The following is a 25,432-nucleotide window of genomic DNA, read 5'->3' as shown; positions in this document are numbered from 1 at the left end:
TGATGAGAGCGCGTTGATTCTTGGTTAATTATTATTAATGAGGCAGGGCTCAATATTGCATGACAATTTATGGACATAACTGTAACCGTGTCTATCTACATAGAACTAGGTAACAAGAGATGATGATTGAGATTTAATAATACTTATGTGATGACACTAACTAGAAGAAAAAATAACACATATTGTTTTCGAAATAACTTGTGTTACAATGAAACAAGACCATATTCGTCTAAACTTATGATAGGTACTGTATCTTGTAGGTATAAGGCATATTTATTTATGTAGGTTTTGGTAGCTCGTTATCAAGTACTGAGATTATTATTTTTCAAGTTAATCAGTTTATATAAAAAAACTGCGATAGCCAAACGCCAAGCCGTCTTCCAAGCGTGGCGATAAAGCCAAAACCCCTTCTCAGGGGAACAATGGGGGAGGCATTTTTTGTCCAGCAGTGGACGTCGTTTTGCTAAAACGAAAGAAGTTACTTAAACTTATGAACTGTAATAAACAAACGTCGTATGACACTGCACTGTACTGAATAATGAATCTGCCCTCAGAGATCAAAGCTTCATGTCTCGGAGTCGGGTCGAATGTTTTATAGATAGAAACGTGAGGGGATAAACATTGTGTTGCGTTGTGACACTTTCTTGGAGTTCATAAACTATAGTGTAGGATTAAAATGTTTGAGTTTTGTTTCAGGATGCGGGTCTGATGAATTCGAGTAATGTACGTAAGTTGTTCAGATGTTTTCGCTCTTCATTTGTTTCACTATGTTTTAGAATATGTCACGTATTAGTACGAATGAATACCTAAATGAAATTATATAGGTACCTAATACAATACTAAGACTGAGTTGCACCACCTAACTTTGACCGTAACTATAACGATAACCCGTGATTTTTGTATACAGTTTGACAGATTTTTGACGTATCAGAAGATGGTGCAACCCAGCCTTAGGCACCTAACTGCTAACTCATGTAATTTAGTTGGTAACAAGCATGAGTTTATTAATTTTAATTTTATTATACTTCAGTAAATCATATTATTATTGTATTTAAATTGAAAAAGTATTTATTACATATGCGATGCGAGTAAATAAAGAAGTATGAGCAAAATATTTGTCAACATTCCCTTACTCTCCTGTACAATTTGAGGCTGATATTTATGACCCGCATGTTTGTCATAGCTCCGAAGTAATGTAATTTTAAGTCAAGAATTTTATGACAATGATTTATAAATTTCGCGATCTTCGTTCGTATGCTAAGCTCCTTTATTACGCAGTGAGTGTGTAGGTAATATTAATGTGGACTGAATGGGGTCGCGAGTTCAATTCCCGGTGGGAGCAGGTTTCAGTATCTTGAGCACAACAATTCTGATGTGTATTTTTCTATGTGTTATGTAGTTGAGATATTATTTACAGACGACAGCACATCAAGGTAAATACTGTGGCATCTTATGGCAATGGGCGTTTTTGCAATATTTGTTTTTAAGAATATTAGCAATTTGTAAATACAAATTACTTATAACCCGTTAACCACTCGTAGTAAGCTAAATATGCTTGTGTTACGAGTGGGTTCACCACAATAGTCGAGCGGCGGCGGGGATCGACCCCTTCATCGTTTAGTTATCGTGGCTTCAAAAATGTATGGTCCGATGCGCTGTCATCTGTACATTGTACAAGCTTAGCTCTGCTTAGTTTGAGGCTAGATAGGTAATTAATTTCTGTAGTTATAACAATTGAATAAAGAAACAACGCTTCTATCAGAATAATGTACCTTGTAGAGTGTATGATAAGCTCATTTAGCCTGGAACTTCCACGATACAACAACAAGAAACATCGCCATAGAAGTTTGGTATCACTAATGCTCTCTGCCTCTATAATATCGGAAGTTTCCTCACTGAAACGGTATTCTCGTACAAATGCTTTGAGAATTGCGCGTTGACTTTTATTTGCCAATAAAATGAGTGAATAACAAATAAGTGATACACTCTGTGGGAAGTTCACTGCGAGAGCGTTTACATACTTTTTGGAATGCCTTTTCTAATTGTTATTACAGCCGTTTTACTTCCTTGTAGATAGTTTTATGTTAACTTTTCCATTTTGTAATATTATTTATTGCGTTGGTTGTAATGGTAAGGGAGTCTACATCTAAGTTCGACATACACAGACAGCTTGAAGCAGCTAGAATCGACAGCTTCAAGCTGCGACGGTATAGCAAACTGCAGTATTCTACCTAAGCTATCCGTTTATGGCAGGCCTAGTCAATCAATTGAAAACTTGTACTTACGTGATACAGTTTTATCGTTGCTAAAATCAATGCCTAATGTAAATAAACACAATGAAGATCTTTGATACTCTATTGAAAAGGATATGGATTGGTGATCAGCTTGAGACACCAACTCCTGGGCCTGGTGTCCTGCGTCATATACCGGAGCGCGACCGGGGTGAAGCCGGGGTACGGCAGGCCCTGTCCCGCCGTACTCTCCGTACTCATCCCCCCCTCCGAGTCCGAGTCCCCCCCGTCGGACTCAGACCCCCCATTCGAGTCCGACTCATCCCCCCCTTCTCGGTACCCGTAGTAAGGCATCCTCTCCCTTTCTCCCGACATCTACCTAAATTATAAGCTCATTTTTAGAACAGTCTTATGCTACTTAATCATGGTTGGTTCAACTGTTTAGATACGTGTCCGGTTGTATTCGTAGCGAGTGAGATAACTGCTCCGACCATAGGGTTGAGGATTGCTGCATGGTTGACGGGCACACGCACTGAATTTATCTGAAACAAAGGAAAAACCTTGTTAATAAGGGACATTTTAGCTGAGCGATAAGTAAAAAATCATCAAATGTCGTCTCAATGGCTCAGCCTGTCTGTTTAAATTTCATTCCGTGAGGAGAATGGCAGCTGAGGTTTGTTAAATTAACGAATCAGCTGAGCTGTCCGCGTAATAGGAATTGTCATTTCAATGTTACCTATTCATTGAAATAAAGAAAGTAGACGAAAAATAATTCCTTAAATTTTAAACTTGTATTCAATATCATATGTTAGTAAATTAATCTATCAAAAAGTGCTCTCAAAACTATCTTCATTGAAAGAGTTACTTTTATCAACGTGAACATTTTACGGTAAAACATTTTGAACTCGTTGGAAGACTGGAAATTTCATAAAACAAAATGTATTTTCTCTCCAATTTTGTTGTCACCTACTTACATACGTAATAGGGTGAACGGGGGAAAATTGGACGGCCCAGCCAAAGTACTGTCGTTATATTTAAACTCAGGCAAACTAACCTTACATGAAACATTAATACTTTGCGCTATTGGCTTCAAAATGTTCATCGTTTATTTCTATTTTACGTGGAATTTTGCCTACACTAGAAATCATGACCTTAATATTATTTAATTTTTTTTTAATAAAAGTTTACTTTTCAGAGTATGTCATTTAGATACTAATAATGATGAAACAGTTGTACTGTAAACTTCAGCATGCGCTATAAAATAAATTTAATTTAAAAACGTAGTTTTTGAACGACAGCCATGTACCAACTTTTTGGCATAGACCGATAGTTGCCTTAAAGTCCACGCGTCTGCATATCCAAACATATTTTATTGCCCCTTAAGTGGGTGCCACTTAAGTCCCCGTCGGCGTACCCCTACGACAGCCCGGAGATAGTCTGACACCGGGAAGATTAATACTCTTTCACCCCTAGTCGGATATTGGTAAACTACTTTTCAATTTTCTTTGCTGCTTCGTAAGTGATCTATTTCTTTTATAACTTTTGTTCTGTAGGCTACTACACGTTAGTGTACCTACAAGTAATTTATTGTAAGTAATTTCAAACCACTCAGCTAAAAGCCTGTAATTTCAAAGTCTGAACAGAGAACAAAAATACTACAAAGAACACACATAAGTACAAAAACACAGACTAATCGAATACTCAAACCATCACAGGCAGGGCAGGGTTAGATGAGTCAATATTCTTTTTTATTGAACCTATCACTACCATTTTGGTTCGGGACTTGACTCATATCTCCCACTTCCGCGTAATAATAATGGTTCTAATTGACCCAACCTACCGTACGGTCAGAGTAAATACAAATGAGTAGGTCATCTTCATAGAAACGCCCGAGCGCGGTTTGTATGTGCACGCACACACTGACAAAATTTAGCGTGGATTAGCAGTGAGGTGCAGGTGCGCTGAATTTTGTCAGTGTGTGCGTGCGCGCTGCATAAGTATTGGTGCGCGCTGCATAAGTATTGGCGCGCGCTCACATACAAACCGCGCTCAGTGCGTTTCTATGAAGATGACCTACTCATTTGTATTTACTCTGGTACGGTGGCCGCAAGCACGCAAGCATTCAGTAAACATTTTATTGCTTCCTCCCGCACTGATTACTCATTTCGCTAATAATAATATTGACTTATATTATTGACTTGTGCTCAACAAGTTCCCGCAAGCCAACACTAAATTACGCGGTGGGCTCTGTTGGTACGTATTAGCATAGTCGGGCCGTAGGTACCTATTACCATGGCAAAGTGTAACTAATATTTGAATTTATCTGATTCTAGCGCCTTACCGCAATATATTCCTCGTATAAATAATGTAAATCTTTAAAAATCTACTACTTAGGTACCTACTATATCTTCATTAAAAAAATAAGATTACGTTTCTACAAGAAGTAACTATATTTTTTGTACCTATCTAAAATAGTGTTCTATCAATAAATAAACTGTCTAGAAAGCTTACAAAAACTTTATTTACCCTTTAACTTTGACCTAGATAAAGATTATCCTGCTTTCGCCTCCGAGATTTATTTTACCATGTAGTACCCCTGTACGACAACCCAATCCGCACACAATATTCAGCGTAGTAGTAGTAAAAAACAAAAGAGCGGGCAACCCCACCCCTACCACGCTGTGGGCTCGGTGTCCGAGCGGTCTCATTCCTTTGTGCGCACGCGCAACGACCGCACGCAGTATAAGAAAAATGCTTAAGTGACGTCACCAGGACGTTTTTACCGACAAAAAACGTAATTATTTTAAGTTGTGCAGTGTAGTGACGATTGAATGATCAAACGAACTTACCAAGTGAAGTTCGATCTAAATTATCCTGTTTTCGCCGAAGAGATTTAAGGTCCCTCCCAACCCGAAGATTTCTATATCTTCTTCCCTGGAGGTAAACGTCAATGTCATCTCTTCTCTAAATATAATGAGACCGCTCGGACACCGAGCCCACAGCGTGGTAGGGGTGGGGTTGCCCGCTCTTTTGTTTTTTACTACTACTACGCTGAATATTGTGTGCGGATTGGGTTGTCGTACATGGGTACTACATGGTAAAATAAATCTCTTCGGCGAAAACAGGATAATTTAGATCGAACTTCACTTGGTAAGTTCGTTTGATCATTCAATTTTGAGTTTTCAGATTTTCACTTTAGTTTCCTTTTCATTCTGTATTAACTTAGAAGCTTCTCGTATAAGACGTATTAGGAATATTTAAGTAGGTACCCTGATAAATTCACGCAATAAAATAAATGAGAAAAAAATTCAAACAAAAAGCGTGGCCAAATGGTGAATGGTGCCGGACTGGCCAGCTCTAGATCTGAGGAACGCTAGTTCGAACACAACACAAGATCAAAAAAATAAGAAGATTTATTTAATCTTTTGACATTGCGCTCAGATGTGAAGGAAAACGTATGAAAATCTTATGCTGACATGCCCACTTAATATCGTCGTAATGGTTTGGGAATAAAGTCACAAGGATAGCTGGGTCGTATGACTGAACTGACCATATTTTTCCACCTAAATGCAGGACATCACTAAATCAGGAAAAACTTAAAGGCCTTTGATTATTATACTAAAAGGTTGGGTATCTTTGTACGATAGAGAAGATAACAAGTAGGTATATTATTTTAATAAACAAAATTACTTAGATTAAATGTTGAAGTTTTATGTTGGGTGACAAGATTTTTTACCACTTTAAACATGAGTTCTTTAGGAAGAAAACAGGAGGTGGGCGGTGGGTGTTTCAAGAGCATAGAAATTGCACGGGTAGAGTAACCAAAAGCGAGATTTTGTTCTACAAAACGGGACGTGTGGTCACTTTCCGTATGACCCACCTACCCATTTTATTCCCGTCCATCACATCCTCGTTTATGTCCGACAAGACACCTGGAAATAAAAAGTCGGAAGAACCAGGGACGTGCAAGTGTGATGGACCCTAGCATATTGCGGTGATTCGGGAATCATGCCGCCATACTGCGACGGTGAAACTTTTATGGCTTTAAGAGAGCGTGTCATGGCCAATTTATGATTGCGCCACTGATTTGGGATTGAGAGGGATGGAAAGGGCAGACTGTTTTTAAAGAAACACTCAAATTCTAAAAAAAAAACTTTTTTGGTAGTGAACTTTCTTTAGTTAACGACCTATGACTCTCTTCCACCTTAGTTAATTTACTAAACCTGTACTCTGATCTAGTTTAATTGATTTTATTTTCGCATCTAGCTCATAATTTTTTAGATATTTGAACAAACTAAACACAGTTCTTTGGTAACAATAATCATAATCTATGTGGAGTGTTCACACACAAATTGATATTTGACGATACACATCTTCAAATGAACCGCTAGTATTCCAAAAGGGGTGCACGTACCATTAACAGCCGCAATGAAATCGTGACCACACTAGGCGCGTTTACTGGCTATAACAACCGCTATCAACCGAAGCGTTTGTAACAACCGACATTGATACAGTAGGGTTCTTCCTTTATCATTTTGTAACATCCTTGTAGGTACTTAATCAGTTGAAATAGATATTAGTCAAAGGAGAGGATTAGAAAATAAGACTGTCTTTTATATTGGACCGAATTAACCGCCTCTGTGGTCTAGTGGTAAGACCACCTGCTTCAGACGCAGAGGTCCTGGGTTCGATTCCCAGTGGGGGCAGATTTTTCTGTTCGGTTTGGTTGGTGGTAGGGCTTGTTCTAAGTCCGCCTGGCTAGCTACCACCATCTTACCTAAATCTGGCGCCATAACAACAATGTTAACAGCATTGTTGTGTTCCGGCAGTTAGAGGTAAGATAGCCAGTTCCTCCGTGGTTGAGGATTCCGGGTGAAGCTCGCTTCCACCTTCGGCCTGATCGTCACTTACCATCAGGTGAGATACAGGCCAAGAGCTTCCTCGTTGTGGATAAAAAAAAAAAAAAAGAATTAGTTAAGGAGAATCGTTTGCAAGGAATCGTCATAAGGTTTGAGAAGAAAAATCCCATCCAGGTAGAGTGATTAACTAACTACATTGGACATTGAGTACTATATTTAAACAAAAGATACACTAAGTATCGGCCGTTTGGTGTAAGTGGTTCAGAACGGACTACTATGCCGAGAGAGAGGTCCAGGGTTAGATTCCCGGCCGGGCAGACATTGAAATGATGAATTTTAATTTCTGTGATGGGTTTGGGTGTGTAGTATGTTTATATCCGTTGTCTAGTACCCATAGTACAATCTTTGCTTAGTTTGGGGCTAGCGGCGCAGTGTAAAATGTCCAAGGATATTTATTAATTTATTTGTTAGCCGTGTAGGGCAGAAATTGCTATGGTTCTCACTCGCCAATTTGAATTGTTTTTGATACAGTAAACCCGGGTTGCCCCATCTTACTAACATTAAAAGACTCTTAAATTCCACACAAACACATTAGTTACAGAATATACATCTGTGTGCTCTATAATAAACTTTCTCGCGTAAATCTTTAAAATGTATAAAAAGTTTTCACTACAAATTATTGGCTTATTGAATCAAGAAAACATCAAGGTGGGTCAATGAGAAATGAGTCCACTGAATTAACGTCCACCATACCGTGTACTCATATTTGTACCTAGTTAATAAGCCCTCAACATAGCTTTAATGAAGATGGAGCGGTAAACTTGCGGGTATCGATATAAAATTAACGTGCAGCCGTTTGGCAAGCCCAAGCGTTTGAGCGAACTTAATTGCCGCCTATAAAAACGCTGTTAGTGCCCGAAATCGCTTCTGCGAGCTGTACAATTGCAGTGAACTGCACGAAGAATGCTTTTCATCTCGAAATACGATGGTTTATCGAATAAGATTTGAGTAAGAGGACACGTTTTGAGTTCACGTTAATTCACTTAAGTACTTATCTTTTTATGGCGGAAAAGAGACGTGTTGCTTTTTGGTAAATATGTACCTACCTAATTTTACAAGTGTGATCTAGTTATAGATGTATATTACTCTGAAGTAGTGGCAAGGAAAGTTATATTTAGAACGTATTATTATAACATATGGCTGGGTTGTACCATCATATTTTAACTTTGACAAACGTCAAAAATCTGTCAAACTGCATACAAAAAACACCGGTTAACATCATAGTTACGGTCAAAGTTAGGTGGTGCAACTCAGCCTTAGTAACTAAAAAAATTGGTTTCAATCTATTTTTGACCTAGACATTTCCTATTCTGGCTTATTGCATAATTAATTGGTCTGTTTAATATTCGTATAATCTAGGTCTCTAGCTAGACCCTAAAAAAAAGTCAGAATCTTTATATTATTCTAGCGTAAGTAATATACATTCGGACACCATACGGCCCGTAATATGGCGTGTTATCTATTATGCATATCTCATTTCCCACATCTGAGGGTCGGAACATTTGTACCCGTCGTCGAGACCATGGGCCTTAATGTATGTTTTTGCTAAACGATGATAAAGGTCATTTTTTGTTACCACTGTACCAAATTGAGTGTAAATATCTTACACAAAATAGAATAGACTCCAGATTGTTAGAATGAAATAACGCCAGGTTAAATGTAACTAATATTTGAAAATTTAAACATTTACAGAACAAATACAAAGACAAAAGTATGTTCTTACAGTTTTCACTCCAACGTGCGCTATTACTGCACTGAACAAATTAGATACCTGTGGTCCTGAGTGTTCTGTTTAAGTTAAATGTAGATACTCGTATATTTCACAAGTAACTAATTTATGAAAACAACCAAGCAAAATTTTCCACCAATCGTTCACGTACAGCTTTACTTTATTACTAAAACCTAAATAACTAACGAACTTTGCCTCCGCGATTCAACTTTGCAAATCAACAACAAACGCAATAAAAACTTGAACCAGCTCTGCTTTATATCGAGGCTGTAGGAAATTCAATTGTCAAAGTCATGAATATGAAGTAATAAAATGAGTAGGTAGTATTTTTCGTTAGACTTTCCTGTGATTTTTCAGGTCAATAAAAATTTGCGTTTGTAGCGTTCTTGGTCAGGATTATTCAATTTCTAGATAGAAAATGTTAACTGGAAAATCAGTGTGATGTTTCCCAATTTGGATAAAAGCTTTAAAATAGAACACAAATACATTTCTCGAATAAAATAATAAACCCAATCGCAATAATACGATCAAAACTCAAATCTCAATTCTGACCATGCACCCCAACTAAATTTAACGTTTAATTTCGTATAATTTGATCTATTAATCAACGAAATAACGAAAACGTTATTCCTAATTACAGCTAATAGCTTTGAAACCCATTACAAATGTCATTTTCACAAAAGCCATTTCTCTAAACGTATTGAAATTGCAACTTCCATTTTGAAAACAGGTTTCATCAGTTTGAAAACAATGGCCGCAAATCTATAAAAGCGGGCAGGGAAGTAATAGGCTATTCCCGCTATAGAAGGCTATGTTATGAGATTATTTTTCTGTCTATTGGAACGTGTGCTTCCTTTCAGTGGGTAAGAAGTGTGAAGATTTCTATTCTGTTTGAGAAATTATACTGAACGTTATTGAGGCTTTGAGTACGTTTCTGTGATTGTTCTTTTTATTGGGGAATTGGGCATGTTAAGCAAGGACAATTTCAAAGCAGCAAAAAATTTGCAATAGGTACAAACTACGTTCTTTGATTTTTAAAGTACCTTAAACCACCCACGTTTAATTAATGTACCCAAAGTTTTTTGAGAAATTTCTGGTGGGCTGGCAACATGATGATGCAGAAAAAACACCGTGCCAGATAGCTTAAATGATGTTATTATAGATTGTATCAGATAGCGTAAATGATGATAATTATAGTGTGTCTGAAAGTTGAGCAATAATATTGTAAACTAATTTGTGGCTTTTCATGTTTCATTCAGTAGTTCAGTAGATTCAGTACCTAGCCTATTATTATGAAAAGGGCCTAGGGGTTATTATGTAAAGTAAAACAAAAAACTTTTTTCATATACTTAAAAGATAATTCATCCACTAACACATCCCAAGTGAAAAACCAATCCACAAGTAGATCAGACTGTCACACTGTAAGTACTTGTTCGAGATAAATTCGCGTAATATGTCCTCGGAAACACTTCTAACGCGGAAACAGATCGCAGGGCAATGCCGATTCAATAACTCGGGGAAACCGATCAACTGGGGCTAATAGGATGATACGTTAACGAATCGAGTGTATTTTATTGGATGAGAGTTTTGTCATTAAATATAATGAGTTAGTAGTATTGGCACAGAATAATAATAAGTACTACGTACAGAAGTTTTACTTCGCGAATGTATTTAAAAAAATGTATGCTCAATGTCATTAACAATATGGTGTAATTTAGCCTGTCTCAAGAGTCAAGCACCATTTTGTTGACAAACGTCAGTGATCGGCACTGCGCCGAAGCTATAGGGCTGACTTCGGTAAAATGATGTGACGTGAGGTGCCAAACTGCGGAAAATGGCGGAGGAAATACATTATTTAGCATGAATTCACATGAAATTAACTACTTATTTACCTCTCAGTGTCTTGAGGCAACTTAAAAAAGTACATTCTGTGTTTTTATTATTATTTAGGCAGTTAAATGCTGCACAGTATTTAGTACACCATTTCCTTTATTTTCTTCCATCATACACAAGAATACGCGTGCGTGAGTCAATGTTCGCTCGTATGTGAGGCCTTGTCGAATAGTATCCTGTAGGTGGGCCATCGTGCGTGTTTTGTTTTCGATGTAAACTCGCGGAGATGAAGAGGCCTGCTATTGGTAGGTACGAGTACTTACGCATTTTTATCGATATGAATAGACCAATCCTCTATTAAGAGTCTGTCAGATAAGTTAATCTTGATTAGGTTTAAGTAGAGTGGAATTTATCATCCAGACAAAGGCCGGGAAGGGGACGAAACTATCGGCCGATAAATTTTTGTAGTCTGCGGGGGTCTCTACATAACAATGGAGATTAAAATTTTTATAAAGGTCGCTCCTGCGGTCAAAATTACGTTGTAACATCATTAGAAGTAATCTTCTAACTTCTAAGCTCTAATGTTTTAGACCCTTTCAAAGTGTTACTAAATGATTAACAATCCTCCTTACCACAACAAAAAGCGACATTATTTGTCCACAGTGCGCACAATGGTGTTTTCCAGTCAAAGATATCAATCGAGTCCTACTTGCGCCTCAATGCCGTGAACATATTCGTCGGCAGTCGCCTCGGCACGTAAATATGTCACCGATTCACTGTTAGCAAACGTAGTCACGCTATTTACCCGACAAATCGATTGTCGTGGCGTTAAAGTTCTTATACCTACTTGTCGGGTAAAGAACTATAAATATCGTTGAGGTATTTCGGTTTACTCATAGTTCTTTTAAAAGCTACGCTTAGATTGTGAGAACGATTTGCAGTGTTTGGGCCATCAATGTACCTACCATGAGTTTACGTTAGGTGTGCTCGCTAGCGAGTACTTACGTCAAAAATCTCTATGAAGATTTTGTTTCTTGAAAGTAGCCGCTAGGGGCGCTGCACAATATGTCATACAATTAATGTCATTTTTTTACACAGTCGCTAGCGAGCACACCTAACGTAAACTCATGGTAAGCACACAGGTGGTCGTTTTTTTTCTGTCTGGATAATTTTAGTAGTTTTGATTTGATTTTGATTGCTCAACTACTGATGACTCGTCTCAACTAGTTACTTACTGTTCCTAGTTTTAAGAATAATTTAAATTTACAAACCCTACATAATAAAACAAATTGCATGATATTTAATGAAAACCACAGCAAAATGCAATCCGTCGCAGAGTCCAGCAAATTAAACACATACTTATACATGTTCTAATCTATACAATCAAAGCTATTGAATAGATTAGTAAAATTATTTTAAGGTGGTTTACTTATAATACTTTTGATAGATACCTATTAATAAATCCTAACAAAGATTCCAATTAATCACTTCGCAGAAGCCATTTAAAATTCGAGCCGATACTTTTCCAGACATTTTCAATTTGGTGGAAACTTTATATAAATGTCAGGAGATAAAACAGTTCGAAGGATTTTCTCCACTTGAAAGACGAATTGGCTTAAACACCTTCTGGGAGTTGTGCTTTTAGCTAAGAAGAAAACTTCAACATAAAATGTAAATGTGTAAAATATTGTTCAGACAATCCCTGAAGTCTGAACAAAAGAGATTAAGGGCTACTTAGTTGGCACTTTGCCAGTGAAATCATGCTTACCAATTGGAAAAAAATATTCAATATCTTCAGCTTTTAGCTATATTAAACGAGATTTAAGAGTCATGCATTCATAAGTCATAAATAAGTTATTTAAATTAGGTATCTAAAATCCTACTTCATTGGCATCTAAATCAAAGACACTGATAACTTTATAACATAATTTTTGGTTACTATATTCCATATGCCTAAAGTCAAAGCCTTTAAGCTTTCCGCTACAGTAAATGAACATTTTCCACAATTAAGTATACCTTCAATAAAGACGATTTACGCACTTACATGCTTCGCAACACAGCAACTTTACCATTTACCAAACCAAACACCGTTGGGTTACAAATTAGCATTATGGCGGCACTTACGACAAAAAGGATTAGAGTTACGCCTTACGCACACTACAAACTTAGGCCGTCATCAGTTGAGCCTTACGGTATTTTGAGGGATACGTAAATGGTCGGAAAAAGGTCTGCTTAGAAAACATTTACAATGTCAATATAGGTACTTACATATTTTCAAATTCCTTTAAAATATGCCAGAAAGCTCTCGGTCCCCGTATTGAATGTAAGTTAAGTTTTTTAAAGTAATATGAAGTGTGCACAACCAATGAATTGTTAATATATTATACAATTGAGTGTTTTATCATATTTCAATTATTGAGGTGAAGTATAAACCTTAATAATATATGAAAGCTCCAAACTCTGATCTACATTTCAAAGAGCAAAACCGAAGCAAGACATTTGTATCCCAGCAATACCTTTTGTAATTCTGCTATCAATCGCAGAATAGTAGTCAAATAGCTCTGCAGATTCATGCAGCCTTGCAATTGTGAGCTTGCCGATGCCAAAAGCATCCAGTTTGCGCACGCTCTACTAACGTAGTAAGCCAAGTTCCGATCAGCAAAATCACGGTAAATGGAACACAGCCTTAGGGCTCGTACCCACACGGCTAGTCCAGTTTGGGGCGATCCAAGTGCAGTGTACTTACCATTAATTTACGTAAGGTGTCCTCGCTAGCGAGTACGTAAAAAAATGAATTAAATGTATGACAGATTGTACAGCGCTCATAGCGGCTACTTTCAAGAACTAAAATCTTCGTAATTTTTTTTAAGAACTCGCTAGTGAGCACACCTAACGTAAACTCTGTACCCCCAGTGAAAAGGGATCTAACTCGACTTAGATCAAAATTGACTTTATAACATAATGTGAATCTCTGAAAAATTAGCTATTTTTGTATCTAATCGGTATGTTTCTACGACATATAGAAAAGAAAATAATTTTGTGCCAAATGATACAAGTAAGGCTTTGTGAACCAATTTTGAGTTTTCTTTCGTGTATATTGATACATGTCTACTTTTAACAAAGTGTACCGGAGGGTTCTTTCAATTTTTTATTGTGTCAAGAGGTACGACTCGTGTTACTACTTTTTACACGATTGAAGTTGTTCAGATTGAATTTGTGATTAACAATATAAGATGACTCATATTAATATACACAAAAAAAACTATGTATTGTTGGTTGGTGAAAAAGAATGTAACTTAATTTATATCACAAAAAGTAAAAGACAAATGATTATTTATTTTGTGTATAATGATTCAATTAGACTAATACCATTAACCACAAAAGTTTCGTACATGTGTAAAATGTTATCAGTTACTTAGATCAAAAACATTTGAAAATCGCAACTAATGATTTGGTTAATTATTTGGTGTAAAATGATATAACTTAGCCCAATTGTCAGATTAAAGGAAAACATAATGCGTAGTTTATAAATCAAAGAACTTTAGTTAATAGTTTTAATAAATAATGGTTAACATTTTTTTTTCTCATCACAAAATTGGTGTATATTGATATAAGTAGAAATTTTTGGACGATTTACCCTAAATAACCTGAAATAATGATTCCTCATAGTGTAATTACTAATGTTTGTTTTACAACTTTTTCTAAAATTAAAGAAACAAAAAAATATCAACAGAAATGGCGTGAAATGTATCACTTTACACTTGTTAGCGGGTGGTCAATTCAGTGTGGTGTAAAATGATTTATGTCCCATTACATCACTTTACACGAATGTAAAGTTGCCGTGCATGGCGATATAACTGGGTTTTTATTTAATTACGAAAAAACTACATGCTATATTTCCCAAACTGGCACACTGCCTAATTATATCTAACATTACCTTTCACCTAAAAAATATTTCACCAAGTTATCTCTAATAGCGACGAAGCAGGATTTTTTTTAACTTCAAATGCGATTTCCCAAAAATCACCATTTTCGACTTAACTCCGTTTTCACTGGGGGTACAGAACTCATCTCATGGTAAGCACATGCCTCAAAACTGGACTGTCGTGTGAAAACAACTTTCACGTGTTTGAAAGCCAAAGCCGACTTCAGCAAAAGAGGGGGTTCTTAATTCGGTTGGTATGTTTTTTTTATTGGTACACTGCCAACGGGATGATCGTGTGAACTGTAATGTTAAAACACGTATATTAAACTGGATCCTGAAAAAAACGGGATGTCTCCGTGGGAACAAGCTCTTACGGGCCATGTTCACGATCCGATAAAAACATATCGGCACGGAGAAGTTTTAATAAAAAGCGTTTAAACTGAAAAAAAAAAAACGTTATTGGCGCCCTTCAATCGGCCTTCATTTTAAAAGCCATTTAAGCTGTTAAAGCTGTTTGAGAGTAAAGAGAAGCTGCTTTAACAGAATTTTAAATAAAAGCGCTTTTTTCCTGTGGTATTAAGCCGAATTACTGTTTACATGTAGAATTAAAATTGCATGTTTTGCACCTAGTAGGTTTTTATGGGAGTGCACTTCTTTTATCCTTTAACTTACCTACTGAAAATGCTTGCTGTCGAGGTTTTTTGATGGTAGTGTTTTATATTCAGTGGGTATAAAATACAATATTCGTTTATTATTTTTGTGTTAAAAAGGATACCTTAATGGAACCTCCATAGTCGATAATGTGATTAATACCAGATGCGTTTGCGGTCAAATACCTGCCTTGTCTTGCATGAAAAAATTACAAAATCAAATCAAATATATTTTTTGTGAAAATAATTAGACACCAAGCTTATTAGTCATATCCAATTCCTATATTATACTTATTTCTTATTGATCAAATTGAGAACTATTTTTAATAGGTATAAGTATTCATAGTTTTATGAATTCTGTCTGCAGAAATATGAACTTCGTGAAGTTATATCATCTCACTATTTTATTAGAGCTCACGACTTCAAAGTGCATGCTAAATTACACAACTACGATGTATTCCAAGATGACAACTGACTTGAAATGTACCATTAATAATTTGTTGTCTTTTAGAAACTTTGTTGTATTATTTCATTGCAATAGTTCTGAATATTTAGTAGATTTATCAACTCATTATTTACTGTCCCTTTTCTTTCACAAGACGCTACCTATCGCTCTTTAAAGGCATTCCAAAAACATTTACTATGGTTAGGCTGAGTTGCACCACCTAATTTTGAACGGAACTATAACGATAACCAGCGTTTTTTGTATGGAGTTTGACACAATATTGACGTTTGTCAAAGTCAAAGCTAATATTATATTATTGTCAAAGTAAGATGGTGCAACCCAGCCTATGGAACAAATTGTACGCGCGGTGTAACTATGCAGTAGTAGACAGATATAATTAATTATGTAGCTATCTGATATTTACTGTCATTTTTCTTACACAATTTTACCAATTGCTCTTTGAAAGTATTTGGAATATTCAAGATTGATGAAAAGTATGTACTTAGTTATTACACTCGTATAATATCTATTACCTACTTTACAATACCTATCGTCAATAAGTCCAGTCGCACAAACACAGACGTTACCAACGTATTAATCATGCGACGGAGCCGTCAAACTAACAACTCTATATGGCATCTCACAGACAACAATAAATCAATGTAGTTTGCGCGATTGGCTTTATGTCATGTGTGGGCGGGTCATAATCGCATGCTTGGGTTAATGAGTGACATTTCGAAGAAGTTCTCAATAACCCTCCTTCTGGCGCAGTCGGGTAACAATACCTAGATTCCTACTTGAACTTTTTAGGAAAAATTAGGATGTTTTTTATAAAGCAACAAAGAATTACGGTGCGAAATACATTCGTATCACATGTTTGTATCCTTTAGAGACATTTAGGCTGTTGCACCACCTTGCTTTAACTTTGACAGAATAAAACAGCGATTATTGTTACACGAGTAGTTACGGTCAAAATTAGGTGGTGCAACTCAGCCTTAACCTCTGCTCTACGAGTAAATATAACTGTACATAATAACTATCAACAAATGAATACTTTTATAGTTAAACTAGCGGTCGCCCGCGACTTCGTACGCGTGGATCCCGTTTTACCCCCTTTTCCCGAATTTTCTTTGCTATAAACCTCACGGAGCCCGAGACCTTTCCAACGAATGCAAAACCGTGGAAATCGGTTCGTGCGTTCTAAAGTTATAGCGTCAGGGAGGAAAACCCGACTTATTTTTATATAGTAGATAAGTATGCCTTTATTTAATCCGAGAACTTACTACCCCATCCACAGGCGCGGCTCGCACCCATAATAAATTAAAGCTTGTGAGAATTGAAATATTTACTTTTTGTACAATTCCGATTTTTCATTAAAACGCTATTCGAAGTCCAATAAAATGAATTCTAGAAACATTTTTATGTTACAATCGTAATCGGATTACAGTCATTTGTTTCGAATTATATTAAATTCCATTCTTCCCAGCGTTTCATTATTCATTAGTCTGTTAAGCAGCGTACACACATTCCGTTAATGTTTTATGAAACCAATGAAAACGACAGTTAATTAAAATTTAACGAAGCGCTTTAATTTCGGCAACAGGTAGCTGAATGGTAGATTATTCATTGGAACGAGGCTTTGTTAAAAATACTTATTAAAACCAAGGTATAATTATACAATAGACCACTAATAGTATTGGTTGGGAGTGTGGCGAGGCATAATTTGTACCCTGAATATTTATTTAATTTTATTTTCAGTCTCGAGCGTGCTGTAATCGTGTGAAAACGTCAAGTAACACATTACATACTAAGGCTGGGTTGCACTATCTTACTTTAACTTTGACAATTAATGTCAAAAGATTTTCAAACTCAATACGAAAACATCGGATAATGTTATAGTTACGGTTAAATTTAGGTGGTGCAACTGAACCATAGGCTGGGTTGCACAATCTTTCTTTAACTTTGACAAACGTCAAAAATCTGTCAAACTCCATACAAATTACACCGATTAACAACTTAGCCTAAGTTTTCAATTAAGAGCGTTTACGTCTAGCGTGGCATGTCAAGTTTAGGTAATTTCGATGCTATTTTTATTCACACTAAAATAATTGTGACTGTGTGCGTGTTCTCACGCTCTATAGTCAAACCAAAATACTTTGATCCACCATCGTAAAAGTGTGCCAGGCTGTCAAGTGACAGCTCAAGGAAACTATAAAATCTTCAAATCTTCCAACACCGACTCCATAAATTCTGTACCCCCAGTGAAAACGGAGTTAAGTCGAAAATGGTGATTTTTGAGAAATCGCATTTGAAGTTAAAAAAAATCCTGCTTCGTCGCTATTAGAGATAACTTGGTGAAATATTTTTTAGGTGAAAGGTAATGTTAGATATAATTAGGCAGTGTGCCAGTTTGGGAAATATAGCATGTAGTTTTTTCGTAATTAAATAAAAACCCAGTTATATCGCCATGCACGGCAACTTTACATTCGTGTAAAGTGATGTAATGGGACATAAATCATTTTACACCACACTGAATTGACCACCCGCTAACAAGTGTAAAGTGATACAAAATAACTGATAAAATTTGATTTCTAACGGTCATTTTAACGGTGGGTAATCACTGCACGTAAATCTGTATATTTTTAGTTATTGCCCACCATCATTTCAGTTATTGCCATATGTTAATGTATAGTTATTGCCCATGGCAATTATTATTAGAGTGTTGCCACCATGCAGGCAGAAGCAGTGTTTAAGTTGCTCATTGCTAGACTTGTTTTGCAATTTACAGGCATAAATATTGAAATGGCTTTTTAAGCTAAGCGTCCACTTGTCGGTATCGTACGCAACGGACGCATCGTAAGAAACACATCGTATCGGATTCGGATGTGCGATGCGTACGATGCGGACAGGTGGACGCACTTATATGAGTTTCCATATAAATAATACTACGATCCGTTGCATGCGATACGTCTGATGCGTACGATACCGACATGTGGACGCTTAGCTTTATGTTTCATTTTCAGTATGTAAAAAGCGATCGAATCTATACAAGATGTATCCAACAATTTATCTACAAGATAAATTGCTGAAAAATATGGTTTGGCTTGAAAAAATTGATAAAAATTCAAACGCAAATACAAAAAATGAAAATCCTACGTTAAATCTACTATGTAGTAAAAATGTTAATTGGAAGGAAATAGAAACTTTAGGGAAGAATAACCATCAGCTAATTGAACATTCTGAGCAACCACTTGAACTGATATCAAAGAAGATAAAAAAATAAATACATATAAAATTTACATATAAAATTCAAATTTTTGCGTCATCTTTGTTTTGAAGTAGATGATTCTGTCTCTACCGATTCTGACTCATCAACATCAGCTTATTTAAAGCCTATTTTGTCATTTTAAAATTGATTATTTTGTTTTAAGATACTGGGCAATTACTGTGCTTTGATGTGGGCAATTAGTGTAAGTAATGGGCAATGACTGTACTTTTTAGAGGATTTTAAATTTATTTCAATATTTTTTAAGTTACGTAAGTTTTAACTAAAAACTGTTAATATTCTGTTTAACAGTTTATTGAGTTATAAGAAAAACGTCATAAATGGTCGATAATTAAAATACTTTCTTTAATTTTTCATCTCAATGTGTTTGAAATCCTTAAGTGGGCAATAGCTATACGGTTTACCCTACATAGTTTTTTTTTGTGTATATTAATATGAGTCATCTTATATTGTTAATCACAAATTCAATCTGAACAACTTCAATCGTGTAAAAAGTAGTAACACTAGTCGTACCTCTTGACACAATAAAAAATTGAAAGAACCCTCCGGTACACTTTGTTAAAAGTAGACATGTATCAATATACACGAAAGAAAACTCAAAATTGGTTCACAAAGCCTTACTTGTATCATTTGGCACAAAATTATTTTCTTTTCTATACGTCGTAGAAACATACCGATTAGATACAAAAATAGCTAATTTTTCAGAGATTCACATTATGTTATAAAGTCAATTTTGATCTAAGTCGAGTTAGATCCCTTTTCACTGGGGGTACAGAATTATAAATCATGTTATACATTAGTCCTAATAAATAATAAATACATAAATTCTTTATTAAATAGTAAATTATCAAAGGTTTTTTACTATTTTGAGAATATTTTATACAGCCTATGTTCAGCAGAAAAAAATTGAATTTTAATGGTGAGAGATTTTTTCAAATCGGTTCTATTCAAAACAATCTTTTCCTGTTAACTATTCTTTTTTTATCCGGAAAATGCATAACATTTCATACCCACCAGCTGCGGGGGCAGCTAGTGGGTTATGTGGGGTTCTTCCTACCAGAAGGTGGGTAGCCCCTACACCCACTAAAAACCTGACTGTTTCTGCCATGATCCATATGAGTGATATGAGGGAACGCGGGACATCGCCATTGGCTGTTGCCTGTAGCATTCGTCCTTAGCAGCCACCAGACACCTCCATGTCTAGCGACCGAGGCCTCTTAGGAAGGGACAGTTGGTGACCATAAGCTGTCCTCTTGCGCCCAGGGTGTCGGCGGCGGATAACCGGAGTGTCGGCTGAGGCCTCTCGCTCCCGCTTTCTACTGCTTCTTTCTGTGAAAGAACACTTTCACAGAAAGTAAGCACACTATACCATAAGATTATTTCTCTCATAAGAATATATTTTATACTAATGTAGATATTGTTTCCGAAAGCGAGCGGGTTCATTCCGTACCTGTACGCTTCATGCGTTCTCTAGCAAAAGCTGAAAATGAGTGTTCTGCCATTTTGAGGGTAGTGTTTATACTGAGGTCTTTGCTTTTTGCATCGCTGCGGCACACATCACTCTGAGGCAGGGAACTATTTGAAACGCTAGTCATCTTTATCTTCTGTTGTTTCGTCACTTTTGTTATGTTGCAACTGTTGAAATTATTACTAACCTGTGTAACAAAATACCAGTGGTGTCACCTATTGTGTTTCTTGACTAACTAACTTTATTTCGATATTGAATTGAATTTCAATAGCAACTATACATAATGTGTGTGTTAAAAGCATTAAAAAAGTGTGTGTTACAACAAATAAACAATTTATCTATCTATCTCACGCCTCTTCCCGATTGGTAGGGAGAGGTCATTTCAAACCGCCGCTCGTTCGCTTAGGCTGGGCACTGTTGGAGCGTGTCAGTCTGCTGCGGTGACTCACGTGCCAAGACTGCAGTGTTAACTGACAACCATCTACAGGCTCTCGGCCTATACGATGGAGGAATGGCCCGAAGCACCCATGGCCCGGTAGAACCTGGGTCGCCCTATGTGTGAGGCGATCATGCCGTCGCACCCACTCCTCTAATACAGGCAGAACTGCCTCTATGGTGCGACGTAAAATTTGGCTGACGGCCAGGCGTACCCTTCAGCACTCTAGGGCCTAGATCCTCAAGCCTCTACCTTTTGGTTTTCACCTCTCGTGGTGCACGTACACGTACATTTCCCCTTGGGACCTATGGTCACCTCGCAACTGGCGTCTATTCTCGGTTGTCGACACTAGCTTTGTCGCCACTGAGGATAAATGGCATAAATAATATCGATTGTCACCAGTGGTGACACATACTTTCCCAGTTGTAGCTACAGGCTTTCTCACAACTTATGACAAATTAGAAAAATACATCCCAATTATGCCTAGTGGGGACGTACACAAATATTGACGCAAATGTCATCGTGCATGACATACGTAAAGTAAAAGTCAAGTAAGACCAGATGAATACAAATATTATTAATTTTATTAATAATTCGTACGCGTGGACCTCGTTTTACTCCTTAGTTCGTAAAATCTGTTGTTTGATATCATGTTGATAGATGGCGTTTCACGGCTTCCCCCGCATGAATATTTACGAACGTCAAAAACAGTAGTTTGTCCAGCGCTGTAGATTTTAACCAATGACGATAGATTGCGCTTTTTAGACACGTCTTATTTATTTATTGAAATTTATTTGTCACATATCGTCATAAATTATAGCCTATAATTATGTTAATCTGGTTTATAAACAATAATACTGTAAAGTTTCAACAAAATCCGTTCAGTAGTTTTTGAGTGAAAGAGTAACAAACATCCAGACATCCAAACTTTCGCATTTATAATATTAGTAGGATTGTTATACGTCGCCACTAATGACAATATTTTTTTTCCCATTTATCCTCAGTAGGGACACAGTCAGTGTCCACAACCGGGAATAGACGGACTGCGGATACTATGCGGTATCCACGAATTACCTCAGCCTGTGCCTCAGTGATATCATGCGTTGCGCTTTTTTGAACAGTAGGATGCTCCACGACTACACAGCACTGTGCCATACTCGAGCCCCATATAGGACCATATAACGCGCGACGCAAAAGTATAGTCAGCGACTCAGTGCAGCCGGGCCTCCGAGATTAGGCATCAACCGGCTTAGTGCGCCGGCGGTAGCCAAAAGCTTAGGGGTGAGACGATTCAAGTGGCGGTCAAATGACCACTGTCCAACTAACTACAATCCGAGGTACCTACCGCAAAGATTTTCCGACTGTAATATGTTGTGTATGTTCCCCCTACAACTAGGTGGGACCCTGCTGGCAGAGCATTCCTATTAACTATTCTGTAACCACCTATTTATGGCAAATAAATTATTAGTATTATTCCTCTTTATAATATTAGTAGGTATACATACATAACTTGCTGTTCCAAATTTTCGTCATTCGTTTTCGTTTCATCGCTAAAAATAACTTAATTTTATTTTTCATTACGTCTGAAATAGAATTTGTAGTAAAAATAGACTGTAATGAAAAATAACAATAAAATATTTTAATTACCACGTGATCGCAAAATCTACCACCAAGATTTTGCGGATACACTATAAAAGTCCAGCTACCTGTCAAAGATCAACGTACGCGTGACACATGTCAGCAGAGCACCGAGCGACGTGACCTCACTCTGGAACGCCTCGAGGCGGACTGAATTTGAACGATTCGTGCGCGGCGATTTATAGTAGTTTTCAAATACTCATAGAAAAAAAATTACAATGAATTATTTTAAATTTCAAAGTAAATATTTTAGATAAGATATTCTTCTATTATATTAAGCTATTTTTGTGTTGAATAAAGGAAGAATATTGGTGAAAAAATCACTTTGATTTTTGGGTATTTCACGTTCTTTTAATTTGTGATTTCTTATTGTAAAATGCTTAAATCTAAAAATTTTCTCAGATAACTATTTGCCCAAGGATCTATGCTATAGGATATAAATGTTTGTTAAATCGTTTTCACAGTATTTTTATACAAATTTCAGCTTGTAAACTGACGCTAAAGTGGAAATTTACAAAACCTGTGTGGACTTATCTTGATAGAATTCTTAAATACTAAACTAATCGCAATATTTTCTCAATTAACTATTTAGACGACGAAATTGCCTAACTATTTATGCCTATAACATATTTGTAATATTACTGGTTAATGATTGTAACGAGTTGAAAAAGTACTGTTTTTGCGCCAAACGGCGTAAACGCTCTTAAGTACCTACTTATGTAATGTGATGCTATTTTACTACGCGAAAATTTACGGCTTTCTTTTCTACTACACTATTTGAAGATTCTTGTCTTGTCTGGCAAGTAAAAATGGCATACTATAGATACTTTTAAAGAAGTCCCAAGGCACCAAAGAGCGGTAAGTGAGGTGCGTCCTAAATAAAAAATCAACTCATGCCAGGTTTCTTTTGAACAAGTCCGTGCTCTACACTTGGAGGGGAGTGGAGCTAATACTTTATTCAGTATTGTATTGTTTTCTAGATACTTTGCCGTACCTGACACGGCTTGATCACTTGCGATTCGTTTTGTAAATGTTTTGATGTGGGCCTTTTGATAGGTATGTCTAGAAAATACTTACAGTGGGAATTTATTTTAAGTGTCAATAAATTAATATTTTTCATTAAATATTTTTTCATTTTACATTAAGAGCTTAGAATTATTAAAGCATAGGTAGGTAAACGTAATAAAACTAAAAAACTGAATTGAAGAATGTATCTAAGTAGCTGTGCTCTCATGTACCTATACATATAAAATTCTTCAAAAACTTAGATTTATTTTCGACACATTAGTACAAAAATGATTTAACTTCTTCTCCAGTCGGGATAAAATCTTATTGATGATTTTAGACGACAAAAATCGATAAATAGTGCGATAAAAGCTTATCGCGGCGCACATCCTAGGCCTACTGATTTTAAGCTAAGCTAATAGATACAAACAATATTTTTATTTTATTTTGATAACCAAAAAGCTTACAAATACTTAAATTGCATAGATACAGTGTAGTTGGTTAAAGCCTATAGTTTTCACCTCTATATACCTAATAATCCACCTAGTAGTTAGTCTAAGTAACAAACATTGATGGATTTCAGGTCTGGATAGTAGGTACCTAAGAGTCCATTTGTCAAGAAAGAACAAAAACCTATTTCTTTTCAATGTTCACTTTGTAATTTTGTTTACTGACGACATAATGACGTTGCTACGTAATTATGAAACTCGTTAAGTTTTATGTCTTTACTCACTTGTATTTGTGTAGTTTAATAACACTTTGTTCGTAAGTGGGCACATAAAGCAACAATTGTAACAAGTTTCTAGTTTTCTTCATTAACAATTTCTTATGTCGTATTTCAATTAACTGACTTCAACAAAAGGAGGAGGTTCTCTATTCGGTTGTTTTTTATTTATGTTTAAAATGCGTAAACTGCAACTTATGAACAGAATATGAAGCTTTTATAAGACGAAGTATATTAGGATTATTTATTAAGTCAATTTATATTTCTTCTTCCTGGTTATTAAGAAAGCCTAACAAAGCCATTATTAGCGTTTGATGATGAATACATATTAGCGTCTCTTATCAATATTCAATAAGGAAACGCCTCGAGGCATATCACACAAAATCCACAGGCCAAAATGAAATTCCAGCGACGGACTATACTATGGCTGCTTGAGTAGACTGCCCATGATGGGGGAACAAGAAAGTCAATAGGGAAAACCGTTGAGAACTTGAGGAGATAACGATAGCTTGTTATTTATTACGTTGTTTGCTTGTTTTCGTTTTTTACTGGGATCTGTCCTTGACTCAGATCTATATTTCTAGTCCTTGTGTAGAGGCATCACGCATCCATCCTTCAGGAATTAGGAAAACTATAATATGTGTATACCTACTCACTGAGTATAATCTGAGTATTACTCAGATTATTACATACATACCTACAAAATCCACAAGCTAAAATGAAATTCCTGCGACGGACTATCCACTAGCACCGAAGCCGATGGGTGCTTGAGTAAGTTGCCCATGGAACACAAAAGTCAATAGGGAAAATCGTTGAGAACTTGAGGAGATAACGATAGCTTGTTATTTATTACGTTGTTTGCTTGTTTTCGTTTTTTACTGGGATCTGGCCTTGACTCAGATATATGTTTCTAGTTCTTGTGTAGAGACATCAAGTATCTTTCCTTCAGGATTTAGTTATGAAAAATATTTGTGTTACTCGAATAGTTACCTAATTTCACTTAATTAACGATAGTCACTTGTTATTTTACCGTTAAGGTAAATAGAATTTACCTTCATAACAAAAAAACATTGGATATTTTGAATTTTATAAATCAAATTGTTCTACAAAAGGTTCCTTTACAAGCAAATATTTTTTCGTTGT

The 25,432-nt window shown here is 36.2% G+C and overlaps 1 protein-coding gene and 1 non-coding gene across 2 annotated transcripts in view; one reads left to right on the top strand and one right to left on the bottom strand.

Annotated features, from left to right (window-relative positions):
* Ca-alpha1T (Ca[2+]-channel protein alpha[[1]] subunit T) overlaps positions 1 to 25,432 on the bottom strand; it is a 200,430-nt gene that overhangs the window by 69,817 nt on the left and 105,181 nt on the right. The window contains exon 3 of the mRNA XM_028304257.1: positions 2,371 to 2,773. Coding sequence (XP_028160058.1) covers positions 2,371 to 2,606 — 236 coding nt within the window. The 5' untranslated portion in view covers positions 2,607 to 2,773. The remainder of the gene's footprint in view (positions 1 to 2,370; positions 2,774 to 25,432) is intronic.
* Positions 6,866 to 6,937, top strand: TRNAL-CAG (transfer RNA leucine (anticodon CAG)). Its single transcript has one exon. It is a non-coding gene; the product is annotated as a tRNA-Leu (tRNA).

Source organism: Ostrinia furnacalis, unplaced genomic scaffold (assembly GCF_004193835.3).
Source record: "Ostrinia furnacalis isolate ACB-3 unplaced genomic scaffold, ASM419383v2 OfSCF1409, whole genome shotgun sequence".
In the NCBI taxonomy this organism is placed as follows: Eukaryota; Metazoa; Arthropoda; class Insecta; order Lepidoptera; family Crambidae; genus Ostrinia; species Ostrinia furnacalis.
The sequence above is the reverse complement of the archived record's forward strand: the minus strand, read 5'-3'. Positions and strand labels throughout refer to the sequence as shown.